This window comes from Calliopsis andreniformis, chromosome 8, assembly GCF_051401765.1.
Source record: "Calliopsis andreniformis isolate RMS-2024a chromosome 8, iyCalAndr_principal, whole genome shotgun sequence".
NCBI classification, from domain to species: domain Eukaryota; kingdom Metazoa; phylum Arthropoda; class Insecta; order Hymenoptera; family Andrenidae; genus Calliopsis; species Calliopsis andreniformis.
In genome coordinates, this window is record NC_135069.1 from 8,638,707 (window position 1) to 8,664,461 (window position 25,755).

Below are 25,755 nucleotides of genomic sequence, written 5' to 3' on the forward strand. Positions count from 1 at the left end.
TCATGAAACATTTTTGTTTCCCTTTTATCGAAACATTACCTATTAAACATGCCACAAAAAATGGCGAATCTAAAATTACTGCTAATATTTGAAACAAAAATAACTACTTTTTAATTTCGAGCTATCTAGGAAGCCACAGGAGAATCATTCAAGGAAATGTTAGTTAGTCACAAATTCTGCATCGTCCCAGAAATGATCATAATTTCTCCGCTGACGTGAAACACGAGGTACGCGTACTAAAAGCATCATAAAACATTTTTCCTTTTATTCAAACATTACCCATTAAGCCTGTCACAAGGAATAGCGAATTTAAACTGCTGCTAAAATTTAAAACATGAGTAACTACTTTTTAATTTCGAGCTACTCAGGTTCCACGAGAAAATCATTCAAGGAAACGAGTCACAATTTCTGCATCGTCCCAGAAATGATCATAATTTCTCTGTTGATGTGAAACACGAGGTACACGCACTGAAAGCGCTCGCAAACGCCAATACCGTTTGAATAGAACCTTTTCACGACATTTCCCGCTGAAGCAGAAAGATAATGCTTTCATTAAATTCGTTCGAAAATCCTTTCATTCAACCGAGCTGCTTTTTTCCGTTTCATTACTCGATTATGATGCACGTCACAGGGTACTTTAATGGCAGCGTTAACCTCGCGTTTATGTGTACACACGTTCGCGTATATACATATGTTAAACAGAGGTTTAGGGGCGCGTTAACGTTTTCAATGGAAAGCTGGGATCGATACCAGCCGACGGAAATAAGTTACTGTGACACATCCATGGAAGCGCTGTTAATGTCGCGGGTTAAACTGAATGCAGGTGATTTCAAAGCGAAACATTGCCGCAGGTGTACATTAAAATCCACGAGCTTCCGCGGAGATTCATCAAATGCCGTGGTATGACAAACGATTACAATACGCATCGTGGGAAATCGATTGTCGCCGGTTGGTATCGAACGTTGGAACAATGAATGCTGGATGGATGATAAGGAAAAATGAGGGCGCAGGGTTTCAGTCAATTTTCAGGACAAAGAGGCCGAGGATTTATAGAAATTTGTGCTGAGTTCTTGGTTTTTGGTTGCAATGTTGTTTCCAGCATGTTTTACAGTATGGAGATTGTGCGTTGCAAAATTTTTTCTGAGTGCTTGTTTTTTAATATTGTAAGTTATGTTATTAGCCACCACATTTTTGGTGATCATGCTGCTTTAATAGTTTTCAGAATTCGCCACAAAAATAAGCTGGTACTTTTAAATGTAAACGACTGCCCCTTCGCCACATGCACATGCAGGTTCAATTACATTGAATTTCAAACGTGCTTCGCGAACTCCAAAAATCAATCCTCGCATTAACAAAAGTTACCCTACATTTTTAATCCATTTTCCATGCAAAGTGGTTTGCCTCCACATTATCACTGTCAAAGGTCATCACGTATGAAAGAGCACGAAACAAAAGCACAAATGAACTGTATTACATACACTGGCAAAAACAGTCACTCTTTATTATTAATTCTGAAAATACGCGACAAATCCTCACATTCAATCCCAAATTTCTATACAGAATACACAAGAGGTCTGAAACTTTAAATACGTTTGACATGGAAAAATTGATGAATTAAAATATTTTTAAAAACCTGAAAATTTGAATTTGCAAAACTCACAATTAGCAAGTAATTAATACATATTAAAAGAAGGAAAAGACAGAAATTTTATACATTTCTGTACTAGAAATAGCAGCAAACTTTTTCATATTTGTTACCATATACAAATCATTTAAAAATACTACTAATATTCTATTTCCAAAATTCATACACAATTTATGGAACCACTAATATCAACATGCATAATCCCTTAATACACAGATTTGGTTAAAGGATTGTTCCAAGGTTTGAACAAGTTCGAACGTAAGTTTCCATATCGAGAATGAACGAGCGTTGAAAATGCAGCAGTCTGTTTATCGATGCTTATCGATTCGTTTACCTTAATTTTCCAGCATTTTATTCGCTCGATTGGCGAGGACGAAAGGAAAACATCGTGCAAGGGCGGTCGTTAAGGGAGAAAAGCACGCTCGGTTTCGCGACGACATCAGGAATAACACTAAATAAATAAAAACACGCGACGGAATGTTTACTCTCTGAAAGCGACGGCGATGTGCAAGTAGCACTTTGCAAAATTGATGCAGGCGGATTCGTGTGCACGCGCTGACTTCCATCGACGATTTCGCCGGAAATTTTAAATGTATCTCGGCCGGAAATTGCAGGCCAAAACGGCTGCGAGACCGACGAAAACGTTTTATCTTGTCGCGGGTTTTTTCATGCCGCGGCGGCCGCATGAAACGCGTGCAAGACCAGTAAAGATCTGTCCTCGTCCCTATACATTTTCATTTGATCCTCCCGCCCTCTTCCTCCTTTCTCCCTCTTCATTTCACTTTCTTTGTGCTATCTTCCCATCCCCATCTCTTCGCTTCCTTCCCGCCCACCCTATCTTTCTCGTCATTTATCATGCCTCGTGGTCCTTGATATTCCCCGCAGTTCCACTTTTTTTCTTGCTCGAAACCCGACGCGAGATAAAATGCTGGTCTTTTCTGGGAGTCTTCCCGAGAAGCGTAGAGTGAATTGCGAAATTATTAGAAGAATTCGGGTTTCGGTTCTGCAGGGTGTTCCAGAAGTGGTGGTACGAGGTGAAAAGGGGTTCTACGTGGAAAAATAAGATGGGAATATGGAGTTAAAATTGTTGATAACATGTTTCGTTTTCGAGACAATTGATTTTGAATTTTGACCAAGGATAAGTGTATCGAAATACAGGTTTAGACGTTCCAGGGGTCTAAACGTGGAATGGGAATGCTTCTAGTTTCTGGCGTACAGTGGAAACAGTCAGTGGTTAGACCGAGAGTGTTCCTCTTGCCCCGTGTGCCCTTCAAGCACCCAAAACTGTACTTCCGTGCAGTTGCAGCCGATCGTTTCAGAGGCAACTGAAACACTTTGAATCGCTTAAAAATTAGAATCACTTCGTACATGTTTCGAAACTCAGAACTCTTAATGATCTCCAAATATCTTAATAAATCTTGAATTTTTAATAGGTCTTAAATCCTGAAGGTCTTGGAACTTTTAGTGTCCTTAAATTCTTGATCCTTTTTAAAGTTCTATGATATTCAACAGATCTTGAAAGCTGAGTAATAATTGAATATATTAGAAGCATTTCCAGTATGCATTTTTATCTAAGTATAAGCAATACTGTTTTACATAAAATGCTGAAGACTAATTGAAAACCTCGACTTGTTTTTCAAGACTTTTAAGAATTTTAAGAGTTTTAAACTTCGAGTCATGTTCGAAGTGATTCGAATCTTTGTAAGCTTGATAAACTCTGAATCACTTCGAAGTTGAGATTTGAACTCCTATTACTATCCGATGATAATTCAAACTCAATTTTTCCAAGAACAGTGCACAATGCCAAAAAAATTTATTCTATATTCTCGATTTATTTTTTTATGTAGAATCACTTGCTTTATGCTTACACCACTTCTGGAACATCCTGTATAGAGTAGACAATAAACAGTACATGGGAAATAATCTGCCTCTACATGGGCTTACAGTAAATATACCCTGATGCTATCTAGAACAGTAGAATTTTTGTTGAAACTTTTTTAATTTGTCTCTATGCAATATATTGTGTTTCTAACAGGATACTGTGCGAATTTATTTCGAATTTAAATTTAATTAATAGAAATATCATGACCTATATTTTTTGTTAACAGTTCAGGGAAATAATTTTGAATAGATATGTTCCTTTCCAATCTAATGTGTAAAAGAATACCTTTGGAATTATATCGTGTAAACCAGCTTTATCTAGATAGAGTATGAAATATTTAGAAGCATAAATGTCAACGAGACAATCGCATGTAAAGGAGTCATAAAGTTACTATGCACATTATGCGATTTTCTACACCAGATATATGATGCATGTACATGTGGAGATGACACATAAATCTAGATCATTTAGCCTGTCTAACTTCTTTTCTATTCATACGTAGGAAAGAGACTGACAAATGCGATAATATGAAACAATGTCCTGAAGGAATGAATTATTTTAACACGTTGTTTCTTCTCTAAAACAGCAGTTTCTAAATATACTCTAGTTCTTATATTTTATTTATTTTATTTAATTCAAACATTAATTCAACAAAGTATGCCAGATGCATATATGTTGAGAAAGCTAAAAAAGTACCTTCTACAAAGACTTATATTAAACAAAAAACATCATATTGAACATAAAACCTCGTGTAGTAGGAAATTCGATTTGAGATTAAAAGTATTTTAGCATTAACATCCTATGTAAATTAACAATTTACAAATTCCTAATTTCAAACTTTCGGGTTTATGTTAAAATCCTATTACCAAAATCGAAGAAACCTTTTTAAATAATTTTCTCCAACATACGTATATCTGTAAAAATACTTTATACATGTTCTACTAAAATCTGTATAACCTAGTAAACTTTCTACAAACAAAGTTGCAGAATTTCAAACTTGAGTACCAAGCATTATAAAGTCCCAAAGATAAACCCCATTCCTCATGTCTACACTATGCTACCTCCTCAAGCTCTCCCATGTCTATAAATATTTCAAAATACATCCCTTCACTGCAGCCTGAGAGTTCACTAACAAAGAGCTTACAATAAGAACGCTTTTCTGAGATCAACTCGTATTTTCGTCTAACGAGAAAAACAGCGAGTACACAATAATGCACAATAAACTAAGTTGCTCTAAATAATTCCAGATGATAGTGAATATATTATAGTAACGAGCTTATAACAAACGAGCACTGCATATTAGATTACTCTTCTCCAATCTCCAAAAACAGTTTCTTCCTCTACTTTTTACACACCCTGCAATGTCGAAGTCATCAAAGCTAACGAAAAAAGGAAATGAAGAGAAATAGGACGAACAGATGGAACGCTTTTCATTTGTTCGTCACTCGAAGATCTTGGAGCCAACTCACGTAGCTTTCTACCCGTTCAATAAACGTAAGCTGATGTCAAGACGTCCAACAATCCGGCTCGAGCTCAGGCGAGCCGCAATTATATGTATTCCAAGGGGATTTCCGATGAACAAGCTTTCGGTATCCACGCGAAGGACAGCTGGGAGAAAGAAGGGGCTGAAGGGAAGGAAATTCCTACGTGTTCCTGGCTCGCCAGCGAAGCTAAAATGCTTTCGAATTTCCACAGTTCCTCTAGCAGCGAGGTCGTAAACAGAAGAAGAAAGTAGAACCGAGGCAGAGATAACCGACGTATGAGGGCTTTACATTTTTTAATTTAAATTCTTGGAACGTACACCAGCTTGCAGAATCTAACGATGAATTTACGGGGGAGCAACAAGAGAGTGTAGGAAATTATGACAAGTTTTAGACAGACCATCTGTTCTATGTAATTAAAATTTAACAGTCTTGTTTGTTCCGTAATGATACAGATTCACGTTTTACGTGGGAATAGAATCTACCTCCGAGGTTTAAAATAATGATATACTTTGTGTTTTTTATGTTGAGATACTTTTTCAGGTAACTGAGTATTTGACATGTATTCATCTTTACAAGAATGAGACTGATATAAAATAAATAGATTTTATTACTTACTTAATGACTGTTTAAATATAGGTTGATAATAACGGGGGTAAAAGGTTTCAATGTGACACGAAATATAAATTTTAATACTATATTAATTATGAAAATTAATTGAGTTTCTTAGGACATTGAATTCTAAAGTCTCTAATTTCCTTTCGAAAGTGACTAGAATTGAATATGTCTAAAATTTGGCATTTATAATAATTTTCCAATGTCAAACTTTGGTACTTTCATTGTAGTTCGTTAATAGCTTACTGCAGCTCTGCTCACGGAGTTTCAATGTAAATTGTAGTATTGCTCATGTGAAAGTGTAGACGATCACGCTGAATTACGTGACTGCAGAACTAGTTATCACAACATTTTACAAAGGTGATGTATTATTTGTAATTCCACCAGATGTTTCTACCCTTTCCATGTCATAATAAATTTGCAACTTCCACGAAGTACTTTGAATTATTGAAATAAATTTGAAAATCAGAGGTATTTCGTGAATAGAAAATAATAATTAGAATACTCACAGACATTTCATAAATTAGACACTTCCTGAACGAGCTGCTAATGGTGGCTGTCTTCGCATTAATTTAGTCACGAAGAGATCTGCGATTTAAAAGAGGGTAGGTCATAACTAAAGCGTGGGGGTAAAGTAAAAACAGACTGGTATTGGTATATTCACGAAAATTAATCTTCCTATTGGCCGTATCTCGAAGTCAATGATTTCAGCAAAGTGAAGGGAGAGGGTGAAAGACCAATATAGCTTTCCACGCGCCGTCATAAAGCTCTCCCGAAACGGTTTACGACGCATAAAGCTGTTAAGCCTATTCCCTTCAAAGTAATAAGATTTACGTTACATTTTCAGGCGATAAAACAATTTTAGTACAGATGATTAAAATTCGGTAACGTTTCGAACAGTAATCTACTCGCTATAAATTCGTGATTTAGTAGAAGCATATAGAAAACAGGAAATATATTTCTGAGATCAATTTGTGCGCTGATAAGCTATTCAAGGGGAGTAGCAACGAGTTAATGGCGTAGAAACACCATATATCCTTCATCCTAAAGACCACTGAACTTTTAATGCCTTTGTAAGAAGCATGAAACATGTCAAAACCTACAGTTCTCCAATCCTCTAAAAATATGATACGTAAACTATCTTATAGAGTGTCCCAGTACAGATTACCACCTTGATCTTCTTCTAATCTGTTGAAATAATAGAAAAATTCTCGAAAAAAAATTATTTGATATTAAATCATTAATATCTCTTAGCTCTTATAATAGTATAACTGTATAATATACAGTGTCCCAGTACAAATTACCACCTTGATCTTCTTTTAAACTGTGAGAATAATAGAAAAATTCTCGAAAAAAAATTATTTGATATTAAATCATTAATATCTCTTAGCTCTTATAATAGTATAACTGTATAATATACAGTGTCCCAGTACAAATTACCACCTTGATCTTCTTTTAAACTGTGAGAATAATAGAAAAATTCTCGAAAAAAAATTATTTGATATTAAATCATTAATATCTCTTAGCTCTTATAATAGTCCTTGAGTCAAGTGTCTAAATAAAATCTTACACTGGTGTAGACTTAAAACAAGCCTTTACCACATCTGCATTATTTTAAAATATTAAACAATGTTTCAGTCAACCCACGACATCCATGCAAGCAAAGCTGCAAGCAAAAGCTAGTTTACAAATAAAAGAAAAACTTAATTAGACCGAAAACAACTCGAGAAGCATAATCACCTCACCCTCATCCTCCAATCATCCCCACACACCTAAATGACAAAGAAGTCGCCCAACCTTATAGACAATGGGCCCAAGACACACCCTCGCCTTTTTAATATTCATGTCGAGCCCTGTAGGCGACATTAATTAATGTTTAATAGAAATTTCGGCAGTAGCAACGGGGAAGGGGCAGAATAACGATCGCCGATTGCCCACAGGGCGCTCGGCCAGATGCAGCCCCCAATATCGATCTCCCTTTTGTATTAACCCGAGCCGCCGTTCATCGCGTGGATGAAGCTAAACTTTGCCCGACGATAAAAAGCGCTGGCCGATTTTTCATCGGTGGCATATCGATGCAGCGATGCAGTTTGCCTCGTTACACGCTCGTCAGCCGACGCGAACCAGAGATTAAAATCCCGGGAAATTGTTAAATCACGAGCCGCTTTGACAGCGGCCTCCACTACGAGGATAATAAAAGCCGCGGCGGTGCTTTCGTGGATGGAATTCTCTCGAGGAGGGCCCGTCGTTCGTCGAATTATGCGAGAGCCTGAGTTCCCCCTTTTTCCCTGACGATCGCGGCAGAAAGACGGGAACACAAAGGAGAACGCGCGCGTAGGGGGAAAAAGGAAGAAAGTGGGGACAGGGGACGAGTAGGACCTTGTTCTACCCATTTAGCTGGCACAACCGAATCAGCTTAGGCAAACGTTTGCGCCCGCTCCGCAGAGCCCACTGTCCTTCTCTTTCGTTAACACGCTGACCTCCTTTCACCTGGCACGACCTCTGTGCCAGGTTTCTACAATTTTAATCCCCCAGTTTTCCGCTTTTCTTCCACCCTGTCGAGCGAATTGTTGCCCCGCCGCAAAGGGGTCAAGCATCGTCGACGAGCCTCTTAATGATTGCGGATATGAAAACGAGAGGCTAGTAACAAGTGCATGGCTAATAACGATAAAAACTAATGTACGGATCGGACAACAGACCGCAAATTTTTCTGGTCCAGGTTTACCATTCTACGTTGCTCTTGCTTTCCCTGTTTCACAGGCGCGGGGGTGTTTTCTACGCTCGTTGGGATTTTGCTGTTTCCTCACTTTGAGCTACACGTTTTCGTTCCATGTACTTGGTCTCTGGGTGCTTTATGGAGGGCTACGAATTTTGCCCTGGAATATGCGTTTTAATAAAATTTGCAGATTTATTGTGGTGGATATTGGGGGCTGCTGGCAGAACTTTAGAAGAATAATTTTAGAAGAATTATTGAGTATTGTGACCAATAATTTTTTTAGTAAAACTTTAGGACTTCTGTTTGAGGTTTTATTTGCGAGAGAATGGACTCGAAGAATTAAGTAGACGTGTAACAGAGTTTAGTTCCAAAGAAGGGTGAGAAAGTGATGTCTGTTTAACACTTGAAGTTTCTACTTCTGTAGCAGACTGTGTAGTACTAGCTATAATGTAGTTTAAGTGTATTAAATTTTGTTATGAGGTTATAAAAAGATACAGAGAAAATATATGACGTACTAATATACTGTTCAAGATTCATTAACTAAAAAATTATGATTTTTTATTTATTTTTAAAGACCGTGAGATACTATGTGCAATGTGATATAATTATTGGGCATGTTATAAAGAACAAAAAATAATACAAATACAATATTCAACGTTATTCTAAATAATAAATGTAAAAGCACTTCGTACTCCGTTTCTATATTTACAATATATTTAGATAAATGTTATTCATCTTTCTCTCCTTTCGCTTACAAGAAAGGTAGTTAATTTATCACTTCTGTTTCTATGAATCAATTTTGACAAAGAAAAGAAATCTCCCTACAATCCAGAGAACTTTAGTCTTTAAAGAGTTACTTCATTTATTACAGAGCTTGGAAATCCCTCGTAACAGAACAATGACTCCTTCACTTTTCTCAATGATTTTACTTTGTAGCATTTCTTTATGAACTTCAACTTTCATAGCTTTTCAGAATCAATGAAGGTATTATTTTCTTACTAAGTCTCAGCAGACAATAGCAACAATACACTACGAAGCAGTAAATTTCATTTAAGAGACTAATAAAAATGAAAATTAAGTTCGATGTCTTAAATCGCAACGTAACAATTCTGAACAAAGTTTTCCCTTAAACTCTCGGTAATAAGATCATACTGACGCAAACGATCTCGGAATTAATTCACAGCTACTTTCGCTGCTGCATACCAAATTTTCTTAATAATATTCTGAACTGAAGTCAAAAGCTGCTACCCTTTTCATTCTCTAGGTAAAACAGATTTAAGAAATCAAAGTAATTTTTTAGGATATCACAGAAATTCTTATAATACACAGAATATTCTCAGTTAATTTTTCTACAATCTTTATATTTTACTTCTTCCTGTAATTCCTCCTCTAAAAACTATAATACCTTGAAACACTTTCTAACATTTATTATATTTTTATAATTACTATTTCGTCTGTATTTAATTTTTTCTAAATACATTATCTAAAAATCAAACCACAAACAATTGTATCAACTTGAGAAAATTTGTGTACTACTATAACCTGAGGAAAATACCGAATATACGTGAGTTTATTAATTCTCTCCAAATGGGAGACTAAAAATTGTTTGAATATCAATTGTGAAAATTAAAACCATCCCTCGAAGCAACAGACAACGAATCGCATGCATTGTAGAAAAACATTTATCCAGCAATACAGTCATTCGGGAGGAAAACTGTGAGGAAGATAAAAATGTGAAGAGCAACGAGCAGAAGTAAATTCAACATTTACAATTTATTTCTCGAGTTCGCTTCACTGCACTTCGCACAGTGGAGAATGAAACGTACGATCGGCTCAGTTTAATTTTCTTGACGCAACGACGAAACACAGTGGAGTTTCTACGTCGATACCTTCTAACGTCCAGAGGGAACAAGTTTGAAGCCTAGCGTGAAGTTAACAGAAGAAACTTCCTACTAGTATAATAAATATGCAAATCAGTCGACCCTAAGGCTGCTACAGATACATAAAGTAAAATAAAAATGTAAACCTTCGAGACAGGAATGATGAGTGAGAGAAATCCTATTTCATTCGAGCAATTAAACATCATCAATGTAACAGCTTCATCTTTCCTACGAACTTCGATGTTATCACTAAAGCACGTGACTAATAATTAATTTCCAACAAACAGAAACATTTGCCTGCAGGAAGGATCAGTGTGTTAACCCAGGATACAATTATTTCAACGAACAAAATTTATTATTAAATTGTCATCAAGTAGATAATTATCAGATTTAGCACAAAGCAGCACAACGAACACGTAAGACCCCAAATCCGCTAGATAGCAATGATCCTCCATTGTTATTTCGTAATGATCTCGTATTATGCAAACTACACACGCAAACGAGCCCCAAATTAACAACGATGAAATTGAAGGAATTCCTAGCTCGAAAGTAACATCGACATCATTATCGTCCACATTGCACTCTATAGAGCTGGTCCTCGGAAAGCTTGGAATTTTCATTCCGCTGTAGATTGCACGTCGACCAACTCCCGCCTACCTATCTGGCTTGCAGACGTTCACACGAGATGATGCACAGATATTACCTATCTACCCCATCCTAAACCAGCGCTGGGGATCCAGAAACGAGGAGTGATACCCCATCTGGATTGCAGGTGGATTTTGAATCAGAGCAGTGCGAAGCAAGTTCAAGCCTTCTCCTATATTTTTCGTTCATTCTTGTGGCCCAATTCGCCAATTAAACTGACATATGAATTCGCGTACTGTGCTTGCGGATCTGTAAACCAATCGACTCACATTGATTGGGAAGCTCGACCTGATAGATACTTGGTGTTTCATTTCGGGGTAATTCTGGGAGATGAGTTTCATGGAGAAGATACAGCTTCTTCAGGATATAATGAAGTTAATAGTACTCAGTTTATTTATATGTTTGAAATTTTGGAAAGTTATTTTGTATTTGGTTATTTGAAGTCTCATCAGCCACTTGTATGGATTATTAAGGACTAGACTTTTAGGCTAAGAAATATTTACACTTGAAAAGTGTAAAAATGAAGAAATAACTATTCATCTATCTTATATTGCAGAGAATGTAAAACTAATTCGTTCAATATTTTTTGCAACGTAGTAGCTAGCTTCAAAAACACGCCTGAAGTCAGACGCTTCTAAAATTTCAAATTACGTCAGTATTTACACGAATTTCAACGATATTTTTTGCAAACATATTTTCCAGGCACTTCAGTGTAAAAAAGATGTCAAAAATGAGGAACGAAATTTTTATAAAATTCACACTGCATTACCTTCCCAGACCGACTAAAATGTATCTTAAATTATATAATTTTAATAAATTCAATATCTGTATAATTCTATTCCAAAATTAATTAGATTTTTCATTAAATTGAAAGTGATTCCCTGAATTAGTGTTGTATGAATCTGATATCGTTACCAGGTACTTCATAGACATATCTCAGACTGGAGAGGCTACGAATAGGTAAAATAGAATTGAAGATAAAACGGGATGAAGCTGTCTGACGAGCAGCCAAACGTGTCTGGAAGCTATCCAGAGGAATCAACTTGTACAGATATATCTAGAAAACTCCCCTTGCACACGTATAGCATGGAATACTCTATACACGAGTAGACGAGACAGGTATTTTCGAAAGTAAATTAAATCCTGAATTTAGGGAGAGAGAAGTGTAGTCCTTAGCGTCTACGAAATATTTGTTCGTTAGGATTGAATTGAGAAGTAGCGAAATATTTTGTTCTTCTCATAATTTACTTATTTTCCTTCAGGCATATTAAAAAGCTTCTTCATTCACGTGTAAATTACATCATTACAGCATCTTATTATAACAATTATTCAATTTGTCTCCTGGTTCTCGATGCACATGTCAAAATGCATAGGATGCATTGCATGCAATAAAATAAAAGTTTGCTTACCCAGATGCTAAATACATTTTATTCTTTTGGAGAAAAATATGGAAAGCTGAGCAAGATTTAAATATGACAAATAGTTATTATTATGTTGAATAAAATATACCACATTAATATGAAAAAACTAATTTTTCATGGAAAAATTTCTCTACCTAAAATTTTGACTCATTGCAAATACCTACTATTACTATATCCTTCCAATATTTTTGCATAACAAATATTTAGCAGCTTTTTAAGAAATTGTGAAACCTTAACGACGAAATTCATTCATTAATTTAAAATAAAGCTTTCATCAACCGTCTTTTTTAATCGTGTTCTGCAGTTTCATGTGATAACGACGACATAACCATTAACAGTCGTTGTTACCAGAATCTGTTACGAGTATACTATGAAAGTTAGAAAAACCTCAGCTCATTGTTCCCAATGCACAGAGGAAATTGGAAGCTTTTTAAAATAAATGCTGCAGTAACCGGGTCAGTGTGTTTTGTACTATTGGCAAGTAATAGGATATCAAGGCGATTTCAATTGATCCCGACAGTCGATTGCATTCTCGATAGCCATACGACTGCGACGAGACCGAGGAAATTGGTGTAATTCGATCGCGGTTCCATTCCACGATCTCACGTTATCGTCAGTTTCCGGTGAACTCCCTTTAAGAATGACAATTCGATAACTCGATACGGATTACTTCGTGCGTGGTGCAGAGCAAATCGTTTGCATAAAGGAGCCACTCGTCTATTTCAAATTCTGAAGTACGATAAATTTGTTACTCTTCCATCGCGATTTTATTAAAATTCGTGCTGCAAAACTAGGTTTATCTACGCGCAATTTTAGTTTACTTTTTCAATGATTTACAATTTTTCCATGTACGTACAATTTTACATGAATTCGATACTTCAGGAAACATGATTCTTTAGTATTGCAATTTTTGTCAGTCTCCTCTATGAATATGTAGAAATTTCACATTCGAGTATTTGACAAACCAAAAATCTATGAAATAAAGTAGAGAAAAGATTTGTAAGATTATAAATAGACTTTGGATTTTTAAGCATTTATAGAAATTTTAAATGTGTAAAAAGTTATAGAATGCGTATAATATTCAATATACAAGATACGACAAATAGAGTACAAATTATACTATTTCAAAGATGAAGCAAATTTTTATTTAGGTTACATTTCGTTAACGTTCGTTATGTTACGTGTATGAAAATTTGATATTGCATAAAAATCTGCTGTGTAGTTATAAATGTTTTTCTTTAATGCTTAGCATAATAAACGATAATTATAATAACCTTACTTTATAGTTATTAATACTGTGAGCATTGTAGTTATTAATAATATGTACACAGTAATTTTATTATGTCCAAAATACCTGTGTCAAAATAATTTGAGGAAAATCAAACTTGTTTGCTCAAAATAATTCTGGAAAACAGTGGACAGCATAATGAACCTACAGAAAGAACATATTACACCATGCAAATCAGCCCAACGTTAATTCAATACAGAATTTTTTACGAATAGAGAATTTTCACATCCTAAACGTCAGTTTGAATTGAAATTTAAAATAACTCAGTAAATGAATCAGATTCCCTCAAAGCTTTGAATAATCCCAGACTTTTAGTGATCCAGTATTTCATTTCCTCGACTGTGCTAAAGCAGTGTCTAACAATTTTGCAAGCACAAGATTAATCTAGAACCTCCCTTTTTATTATTACTTTACAAAAAAAACTTCTTCAAATTATTCACTTTCAAATCATTGACTTCTAAAGTGCCAAGTAAAATGGGAGACTACAGAAGCACATGCTACTTGTGCTACTTGTCGAATACGATTGCAAGCTTTGTCTTACACAAATCGCACGAAGGTGGTTGATGCGATCAAAGTTTTCGTATACGCCAAGTTCCTCTGGAAAGCTGACTTACAACAACTAAAACAAAAGCGAACGAGACGAAGTGAGTTGTAGGTTGCACAGGGGAATCGCGTGAGAAGAATTCGTTATTCGGGACGATTTACTGGTTTGTAAAATAGGTACTTCACTCTGATTTTACTAAGCAGCAGTACTGAACTTTAATGTGGCAAGAACAAATCAGAATTATTTAGTAGAGGTTTATACTACAAGAAAATAGTTCTATAACAACAGCTTGTCTCAAAATGTTTATGAATACAGATATGATGATACTATTCTTTATACATATATAATACAAATACTAATTACAATTTTAAAATTCACGACTTCAAAATAATTTCTACGATCAAGAAAAATATTCCACTGGTTGCAATTAGTGATTATCTCATTACTCAACTCTTATCCACCTGAGGTGGCAATGTCTAACTCTGCGAATTACAAGCACCGAAAAAAATAAATTAAAAAAGTGAACTTGAAGCTAAGTATATGAAACTAATGAAAAGTTTAATATCTGCTTTTAAGGTGAATGAACTTTGGATAGAAATTACTCATTGATCGTGAAAATCAAAACCAGGACTACAAATTTCAGTTAGATGAACTAGTTTCACTATTAACCCATTACTTCCAATCGATCGGGTGGTCTCCCAATTAGTTTAAGGGAGGTAATTTACTGCCACCAATACATGCTGCAAGATAGAATATACGCAAAATTATCTCAATTATTGAAGGATACGAAATTTGAAATGTCTGTTTCAACAACTGAACATGAAACCTTGGTTTCTATAAACATATCTCTGCTCGTTTATTCTGTTCAATCACGTACATAGTTATTTGCATTCCAGTTTATGACTTCATTATACAGTTCTTCAACCCCTCATGTTGAAAATATTTATTCATGTATCAAGTGAAATTCTTTTAAATTATATAATATTCCAGTTTCAATATCTAACGAACACTGAACTCATTTTCCTTCAATTTTACATGATTTTTAAAGAAACACAGTAGGAGAATGCGATGCTAACAACAAAATAGGTAGAATTAAGCTCTTAACACAAAGTGTCGCATCTATAACTCAAAGCAAGCTGACTGTATGCTTTCCAGCTCTAAGCAAATCTGTCTTGCCTAAAGAGTCGTCTAGCGAAGATAATCTCTGTTAAAGGCCAGAAATTCGTCACAGAAACGAGCGCACCAGGTCACAAGCAGAAAGCTTAATTGATACTAAATTGTTGAGTCTGCAGGAACATTATGCTCAATATCTTATTAACGACTCTCAACTGCTTCTCTACGAACGACTTTCGGAACGCCATCGTCGAAAGATCTTCTGACAGAGTAACAAGTTAATATTCTTCGACGATGCGAGATTGTGTCAATTCCCCTGTCAGTTTTGGAGGTATTGTCGTCGCTGGCGTTGAAAATTCCTCAGAGGTACGTTCCTATCTACTTCGAGAGAGATAGATTGCCGATTGCTATCGAATCATTCTGGAAGAGAAAGGCTGGGACGAATCTATATCCTACATTATTGACGCCTTGAACAATTTATAACTATTGGAAGGAATTCTTTTGGCGAAAATTTGGGAAAATATACATTCTTTTAGGAATATTAATTAAAATTATTTCGAGATAGATAAAATTGAATTAGGGATCTATTTTTCTTTAAAAACTGTTACTACTTCTTCACTTTTACTTTGAATAGGGCAAAATCAATAATAATGGCAAAAATATTTCCTAATAATTGCACATTGTACTACGATCAAATTTATCATATTGAGTGTCTTGCTTTCATCACTATTTTATATTCATTAGTATTGTAGAATAATACGATAAGATCACTGCAACTCCATGACCAACCAATTAATACCTATTAATTTCTATTTTTATAATTATTCGTGGAAATTTTCTATACTGAATATTAAAAGTTCAATTAAAGTTCTACGTACACATCATTCGTCTAACACTAAAAAATTGAATTAACCAAACTTATAAAAGTATAAATAATTAAATGGTTTCTACTATTCCGGATAAAAAGAATGTAAGGGAAATTTTGTTAGATAACACATTCCTCTCGAAAAAGAATATATTGGAATGCCTTGAATTTCTTTCACGAGTAATGAAAAAGAACGTTCGAAATATCTTCTGTACACTCGCATACGTGGCTGCGCATCTACATATTTGTGCAGCCAATAAACAGCATGTGCGCAAGTACGAATGCACACACCTACGCAACGAATGCAATTTAGCTGCTTCTCCATGTGTCTGGAAAATTTTCCTGAGATATATTCTCGAATGTGCTTTTAAATTGTTTGTCGTGCAGTTCTAACAAGCTCGTAATATCCTTCGTCTCTGGTTACAGTTTTGCTAAATTACGTTTCTTTCAGAAATGAAAGAATTATATATATACAAGTTTATAAATTGATAGTACACTTAGAATAATCAACTCTCAAGGATCATCGATTTAAGATAATGAAAAAAATTCATCGTTTATTACATCATTATTCTTCTAACATTCTTTCATTATGTATTTTACCTAAAAAACATTAGACATATTATAAATTTCTAACTATTGATATATGTTATTTTATAAATAATTCTAACACTTAGCTAACAATCAAGTTGTGGCATTGCCACAATAAAATTTGTTGAAGATGAGCAATGAAATATCCATTATTTGTTCAAAAATAATTTCCACATAACTCCACATTAGTTCGTTAATCTATCTAAAATAACTTTCTATTTATTATCAGTAAAATAAAAACAATATTTCAAGTATCACTTTCTAGTTTTCATTTCAAATCACTTTTATCTATGTATTAACGAAAGCAATGTAAATATCGTTCCAGTAACAAGATTCGTTAAGTGCTAGTTAATTGGTTAATAAATTACTTGTCATTCAACGTGTGCCCTAAGTTTCGCCTAGCCGACATGCAAGGTGCTAACTATTAGCTTGAACATGAAACGAGTCAGGAAACTTCGTGCGATGATTTGGAAGTTCTTGCTCGTGAGACTAGATGGTTCCTTTATCTGTATTGATCGAGCATACATCCCCAGGCTTTGGGTTAAAGTTCAGTCTGTTGCTTCTCTTTGACCCTTGGTCACACCCAAACACGCTGTCTGTTACCAAAGAGGCGCGACGTGTATCTTGGAGGCACTGAAGGGGTAAATAATCGCTTCATAAACAGAGATGATGAACAAGAGTGAGCGAATATAATCTCGCGCGCAAATACAGTAGTATATCTAGACGATAAGCCGTACATCTTCTAATGCTAGAGGCAACTGGAATGAATAGACATGATGAATATTGCCCATCTACACCCACTTTGCTGCATTCATGGCGAAATTATTATTGCTACCCTGTTTCATATTTTTGCTCCACTTGTGGTTATAAATATAGGGTGTCTCAAAAATAAGCCAAAAGAATTCGTCGTGTAGATGTCGTAACAAATATTTTACCATAGAAGATTCAATCTACTTTCAATTTGGAGTAGTAACATGACTACTAAAACATAGTGTGCTACTACTGAAATATCAACAATAATTGAAAAGCTCATAACAAAAGCAGCCCTTGTCAAATTCTACAATTTCTGTAATAGGGAACATATTCTAGTGGTCAAAAAAGAGATTCACAATAAAATGGAACACTTCCCATCAAAAACGCAATATGCAGATGAAAATTTTGTTGAAAAGAATTCTAATTAATTGAACAAGAATTGAAGATGCTATCGTATTTCTTTATCTCCTAAAAAAAGACAGAAATTGACAAGGAACATTTTTCATATCAGCTTTTCAGTTTCACAAAGGTGTCCAAATCGCTTCTATGACAGAATGCAGAAAACTCTAAGTTTGGAGCCGTGGCTTGCTAAGTGTCTTTCACTTTCATCCCAACCGAATACCGTGGAGAAATTATAGAAGTAAACGGAGAACCGGATGCCGACGAGGTATGGAGCACCGCGAGGCAGTGAGAAATTCTCGGCGTCTCTGTTTTCCGCGGAGTCACTCGGCTGCAATGAAAGATGGCCCTGAGCCCAGAAACTGAAGTGATCACGAGGCGCTTGGGAAATCACGAAAACAATTCACATTCCTCAGAGTAAAATAGATCGCCTCCGAAGTACCGAAACGTTTTGCTCCATTCTGTCACTGTGAACCAAAGTTTAAACGCTTATTATCAGCGTTCTGGACACCTTATGGAGGACATAGCGTCTGTCTTCAGTAGATTGGTGTTCTCAAAGAGCGGCTTGAGTTTAGGAATGGGTTTCGAAAATTCTAAATAGGGTCAACTTATTTGACATACTTGAATAATATTGTGCAGACATTTCTCTTCTTTTTTACGTATGAAAATAACCATTAATAAAATCTAGGGTATTTTACTTTTTCTAAGGTAGTTGTTTTAGCTTCCTTAAAGTTGTGAACTTATTATGAATTTGGAAAAATTGTGAATACACTTTTGCGTTACAACTAAGTGTTACAATTACTACCACTCAAATCACAACGTGAATCCATGTGTACATTCGATATTATTATAATTATTGTGTCTCTAGATAAAAGCTAAACTAATGGTAGAAAACTGTTTTTACAGATCACGTTTGATAATTTGATCAGACTTGCACTTGCGATTTAAAGAAAAGTATCCAAAAATCAATGATGCAAAATGATGATTCTACATTAAAAAATAAGTTAAAAGCAGAATAAAATTTGTTCATATCGAGCTTCGTATTTTTAAAACATTGACTTTTAATTTTAGACCAGTGTGCATATACCGAAACATAATTTTGCACACTTTAAGAGAAACACTTATATTCTGACCATTCGTTGACTCTACCTACTGCAAGTAGAAGTGTACCTCTCTCTGTGCTTCCCCCGAAACTCCTAAAGTTTTATTTCGATGCACGTGTACTCGACTAAAATTAAAAATCAGTTATCTGAAAAACGAAACGTAAAGCCAACAAAAATTTCATTCATTTTATACATAGCATTGAATTAATTTTATTTCTTTCATGGAAAGTGGAAGATAGGAAATCGTGTTCTCACTCTTTCTCTGTAAGCTAAAATCCTTTGAAGGTGGATAAACTTTGTGCTGTAAAGTACATCACTGCCTCCATAGAAATCACTTTATAGTTAGAAACTGCAGCAGAGAACAGTATTAAAATTCAAGGAGCAATGATTGTAGGGGTAGCAAAGGAAAAGGGAAGATTCGTTGCTCGTCTGGACAGTAACCCCGTATTTCATTTAATGTCAATGAATAACCATGAATTCCCTTTCAATAAAATTAGGTTATTTTATCTTTTATTCAATATTGTTTATTGAACGCATTTGCGTACTAAAAACAAGGAAAATTGTATCTGTAAACAAGTCGTATATCACCCTTTACGATGATAACATGAGTTACAAAACTCATTTTTATAGCAAAATATGTACAAGTGGTAATCCTCTTATTTGTTACAAATTTTGAATGAATGAACTCCTGCGTCCATTTTCTGCGTTGTGTAAAAGACCTTCTGCAACTGTCTCTACTGACAGTATCAATTGTTTTCTCACTGAATTATTTTCGACTTTGTAATGGGACCAACAATTTTTCTATTTTACTCTGCGCCGAATATTATGAGGAAAGTTTCATGCAGACACATGAAACCTAGGATGCATTTCGTGCTCTCTTTTTACAGATCAATTTCGTTGAGTGTCCGTAAGACATCACTCCACTGCCATCGCCAAAAACGCAATGCAGAAAATATAATCAAGAACTCTTGCTAAGTACAGATCAATTGCACAAGATCCAAAAGAAAATTATACATCGTCTTTCGATACATCCCATCTAAATACAGTCATTATTAAAATCAACGAAAAAGCGGGATTAAAAATCGTGCATGTCATAAGAAAAGCTGCCCAATGCAATAAAAACTGCTCAAAGAACAGACTATAGAATCAAAAACGAATTGAAACATTTTTTAACGTTTGGAAGAGATTTACACCAAGTAATCAATCAAGTCCAATTTCAATTAAAACAATTGAACAGCGTCCACTGCAACTTATCGCACAATCAAAACGTCGGATTATTCTTAAAATAGAAACTTAAGTATCTTAAAAATCTAAGGGAACGTATCTGGCAGTACCACATAAGTTTTCTCCTAATTACGTTCCTTTAACAACATTCGAAGTCAGTAACACGAATCGAGAAACGCGAGCGTGGTTTTTCATATAAATGCACTGTTTCACTGTGGCTGAACGTACGTGAAAGGAAAAAGACAGTTTTCCTCTGTGATCCTGTTCCCTTGTCTCATAGTGAGCACAGCATAAAGAAAAAACGATATCGCAGATGAGCCAAGACCAAAGGGCCACTCGTGTCTCGATGTAGATTTGCAGAAAGGGAGAATCAGTCGAAAGGACGCAATAAAAGAGAGATTACATTTACAATTGCGTATACGCTTTTACGCCCTGGAAAAGAAGAAATGAGTGACTCTTGCTCGGTGACCCTCCCACTGTTCTGGCTCTTGAAATTCCTGTGTGAAACAGTTCGGTAAGTTTGGTGCTTATCAACAATTCTTATACATTTCTAAGAAAGAAATCATGTAAAAATATAGACTTCACACTCTCATAAAAAGATAACTCGCTAAAGTATCGCTATAAAATACCCAATCATCATACTTTATCTCATGATCTGATTAATCGAATTTAATCAGTATATGAAGAGAAAACTACTGTGGGTTTAAAAAAGCACTTACAAACTCTTGTCCTGGGACTCTGCGTACTCAGCAAGAAGAACAGCAAAAAGTTCGATAAAGATTATAGAACATCTATAGAGGCAGGAGAAACGATATCACATCGACGTTTACATGCCTCGAGTCGACCTAGCGGAATTTACGAGGCGTAAAAACGCGATCCGAGGTGATTGCGTTCAAGCGAGAGCCTAGATTTCCAACAGAGGGTTGCTCAGTAAGTCGTCACGGTGTGCGGATTGGGGCGAATTCTCGGCTACATCGGCGGACGACCGTCGGTGGGGGCCGCCAGCATGTCGCAGTCCGGTTCGGGTGGAGTGGACGACAGCCAGGAGCAGAGCCAGGCCGGGCAGACGGTGGAAAATCAGCAGACGACGTGTCAGAATGGGCGAGCCGAGCCGCCTGCTGAAAACGCGAAGCAGGATCTGTCAAACGGCTTCGAGAACAGAACTGTGGACTACGACAGGTTCGGCCAGGACAAGGCTCATCAAAACCAAGCTGGGTCGAACCAGGAGCAACAGCAGACTGCCCAGTATCCACCTGGGAGAAGACAGTCCGTAGTGGGTGTTCCAGATGATAGACACCCAGCAGCAGGACAGCTTCCTCCTCAGCAATACACTCAGGACAAATCTATCGTCGACAGGACGCACGTGTCTCAGACTAGTACTCAAACTCTGCCTGTCCAAGCGCAGCCTCAGTATATACCCGAATACGATCAGGCTCAATACACTCAGATTCGAAGCCAGTTTGAGGTGAGACCGCAAATGTACCCACAGCAGGCTCAATATGCAGAAAGAGCTGGATATGTGACCAGGGATATTGGATTTAGGGATTCTGTCCTGTACCAAGGAGGCACAGCTAACCCTGTATTCACTGGGCAAGGCCAGTACGTGACAGTGCAGCATGGATCGCAGATACCTTCTCAATCAGCGAGCCCCCAGCCCCCATACTTCTCAGGGGTCGTTGTGCCTCAGCCACCCAGCTATACTCAGTTCAGTTCACAACCCCAGTATCCTTATAGCCAGTACCCTCAGACAGTTATGAACGCAGTTCCCTATACTCATCACGGAGGGATCTATACTGCGCAACAGTTTGGTCAGCAATCGCCAAACCCTCAGAGATTCACGCAAGAATTAGGGCAATATCAGACCCAGCCCATAATTCAGCCCATAGCACAGAACGTAGCCCATGGGATTTCCATAGCGACGACTGAACGACCGACTCGTGGACCCAAGCCCATGGTTCCACCTAGAGGTAACTCGAAGATCACGCACGACCCTGGTCACCGGAAGTCCGCGAGCGTAGATGTTCCTGGGATACAGAAACCTAAGTATGATCCCAACCAGAATCCCCAGGACCAGATACACCGTAGCGAAGGGGCGATCATCGTGCAAGGCACGGCGATTATCGCCGATGGCCAAGATAGGAGATATCTGGCAGCTATCAATCAAACTCCGCGAACGCGACAGGATGGCTTATACGTTGACACGAATGGGGATCCACCTGGGCGAGAAAAGATGTGCGAGACTATCGCGGATTGTGGGTTGTACGTGGCTAGGCCTGAACATAGGAAATCTATTTCTGTCGATGTCACGTCAAGCTTCCCACGCAGGAACGACACAATTACATTCACGTTCCCCGGCGATGTAAACCAGGAAATATTGATATCAGGACGAAAGCCCGGAATCATGGTCGATCCAAAACGAGTCGAAGCCAATCAAGTGTATCCGCCTGATCAAAGGCGACTGGACGCGAGCTTAAGAGTATCACCGATGGCTTTTGATGCCAGACAGGAAAATAGGAAGAGCATAGGACCAGACAGAAAGCCCGAATGGGGTAACGTGAGTCCTAATCAAAGAGTAGCGATAGCGCAAGAAAATAGGCGATCGGATTACTTTGAGGAACACAGGAGGTCACCTATGACTATTGAAGGGAAGAGAATGGAGGACGTCAGAAGATCACCGATGCCATTTGTACCGATCCGAGAGGCCACCATGGATCGCGCTGGACAGAAGAGTCCCTCGTTCGTGAACCAGAACTTCGAGAAAACGAGGCAGGAGCTGGCAATATGGGCTGAACAACGACAGAGACAGGAGCAGGAGAAAAGTCTGATGCAAAGTCAAATACTTTCCACTAGTCCGCGTTCTCGTAATCAGTCTGAGGAGAGGAGGGACTCCAGACCGATGCACCCGACGGAAGATCGTAAAGAAACGAGAATGACGCAGTCAGCTTTCCAGCCACTTCCTAATATTAGTCAGAGTACAATAATGGAACAACGACGTCATCTGAGACATGTCAGCGCTGATTTGACAAAACACATGGAATTGTCGAGAAAGGAGTTCGATGATCAACCGATCACAGGATCAGTAGTCAATCTTGGACCAACTTCTGGTGCGATTTCTTCGCAAGGACCGAGTCCGAATCTCTGTCATCAATATCCCGCTCTTAGCGAGGCAAAATTGGATACGAAAACGGTGTTGACAGTAGTTACAGATTTCGGAGATTCAAGCTTGAACAGACCCATCGATCAAGTGGATCACATCATCCATAGTCACCGCAAGAGCTGCAACACATCAAATAATCTGTTAACACACAGTAAAAGTCAGATGGATAATCTTCAGAGTCAGTTGGATGCGCAGTCCGAAAAATCGGACTCTACCCAAACGCAGCAGCAGCAGTTGCAGAATCAACGAAATCTGGATATGATTTCAGAAAAGCTTACTCAGTTCGAACGTCAGCAGAGTGACCTCCAAGTGAAAATTCAGTGTCTTCACACCCAAAATCAAATCCTAGATAAGGTAGCACAGTTCCAGCACCAACAAAGCGACCTACAAGTGCGTCTGCAAAGTCTGCAGGCGCAGAACCTACTTGGCGATAAATTGCAAAGATCTGCGGAGCTCCAGCAGCATTCGATCGGGAACGAGATCCATCAGGTCCAATCGAGTTCCCTCCCTAATCATCAAGAGCAATCCGATAAGACTTGCTCGTCCCAGAGCCAACATCCATCGCACAGTCATCATCAAACGTTATTGACTGCTTCCTATTCACAGAGCTCTAATCATCAATCCTGCCAATCGTCTGTCTGCGAGAAGCTATCACCTAGGCTTCAACACGATACCAGCGAGCCGAATTCTATTCAGATACCGAACATGTCACAAATGCCACTGCCATGTCTGCCGCAATTCGAACGCGCTGACACGTCGCGTTCTTCGTTTACGCAGTTCCATCGACTTCAATGTCAGATCGACGGTCACGAGGGCGCTTCAGCGTCGCCAAGTACCACTACTGCAGCTTCATTCACGGGCACATTAAAGAAAGTACCTCCCGAGAAACCACCGAGGACGTCTTTAATCGTCCACTCGCCCGACTCCGAGGTAAGAATGCTGAAGACTGCTGCATGCTGCGTAGATACTTGCCTTGCATGCATCATGTATGTCAATGATGTTACGTTTTATATATGTATATGTGTTCTTTTCCATTATTTTACTTACATGAGCCTGATAAAATATTTTCTGTAATTCAACCATGAAATCGATATTTTCATTGTCAGTTAATCGCTGGAGTAATTTAGGTATTCATCCCAGCTATTTTAAAATACCAATTTAAATTCATTACTCTATCTTGAAATTGTAAGAGATAGGAAGTTAAATTTGTATGCGCTGGAATGATTTTCATCCCAACCTACGTGATAAATGAGGGTAGCTAATCGTAATACAGAACGCAAGATTTGTAAAAGAGTGCACTCTAACAGCCAAAGCAGCTAGTCTCAATAGTTCCTTATAAAATTAAAATCCCTGAGCCTTGGTCAGATAACACAGACTTCACCTCTGAACAAGTTGTTACAGTGCCAGCGTGCATAGCAGGCCTGATCCAGATAAAGTATGGATCGTCGGGAGAGGATATTGGATAAAGATCTCCACTTGCAATTTTTTCCGTGGCATCGGAGTGGAATGAACTCGTTAGATATCAGACTCGATGTTGTCTTTGAAAACTTCGTTACGAGTCCCTGTGTACCTTTCGCTCTACTTCCAGGCTTTTCGTCTAGACAACTTTTCCTGAGCCATAAAACCGAATGCCCCCTGTCGTCTGACAGTGACGTTATCCACTGGAGCGTCTACGTGTTTCGAATAACGAATCCCAGATTTCGTGACTGTACAATAGGTTCACCTTGCTGGAATATCTTATTATGGAGGCGTTCTTCATACCTCGTTTAACAATGTATCCTTGCAGGGCCTGCATCACTTCTTACGTGCATGCTAGATTCTTTGCGGAAAAATACAGAGGCTCAGGTACTTTTGATGCAGAAGAAAATTTCTTGTCTTCGTTACCTTGTGAGTGTACTGAATTAACATTCAGCGTGGGACACCTGCACAAAATTCCTGCACTTTCACAGAAAATGATCATTATTTTTATTAAAATTGTCTTCGTCGGAATGTTCTCAAACATATGTAGGATAGAATCAACAGAAAATATTTTAGAGCACTCAAGACTCCTTTAAACGATACCTCCATGTTATCTATCGGCCCTCAGCTTCAAGACAGAGAATCCCAATCTTGGCTAATATTTTACATAAAGGATGGTAGAATGCAGAGCGGTATAGGAAGGCAAATAACCGTCTCTGTGAGAGTACGTAGTCGCCGAACCTTCGCTGGCGTCGTTCCGGTAAAATTGGGTTAGCGCTGCAAGTCGTGCGCCTATGAAAAGCACTGAGGTTTACTTTCTCAGGAGAGCAAATATACCCTCATTGCAGCATGGTGGACAATGGAGATGTAAAGAGAATTCGTATTTCCGACCACGGTGCGTTACCTAACCCACCTAATGGAGAATTTCTCGCGTGTCTATAGAAACAGCTTCGTCTCTGCCCTCGTTCTGATACAATT

The 25,755-nt window shown here is 37.5% G+C and overlaps 1 protein-coding gene across 2 annotated transcripts in view; it reads left to right on the forward strand.

Annotated features, from left to right (window-relative positions):
- The first annotated feature begins 21,168 nt into the window (after positions 1-21,168).
- Positions 21,169-25,755, forward strand: part of LOC143182683 (uncharacterized) — a 506,678-nt gene continuing 502,091 nt past the window's right edge. For both annotated transcript variants that reach the window (XM_076383871.1, XM_076383872.1), the window contains exon 1: positions 21,169-24,249. In XM_076383871.1, coding sequence (XP_076239986.1) covers positions 21,169-24,249 — 3,081 coding nt within the window. The remainder of the gene's footprint in view (positions 24,250-25,755) is intronic.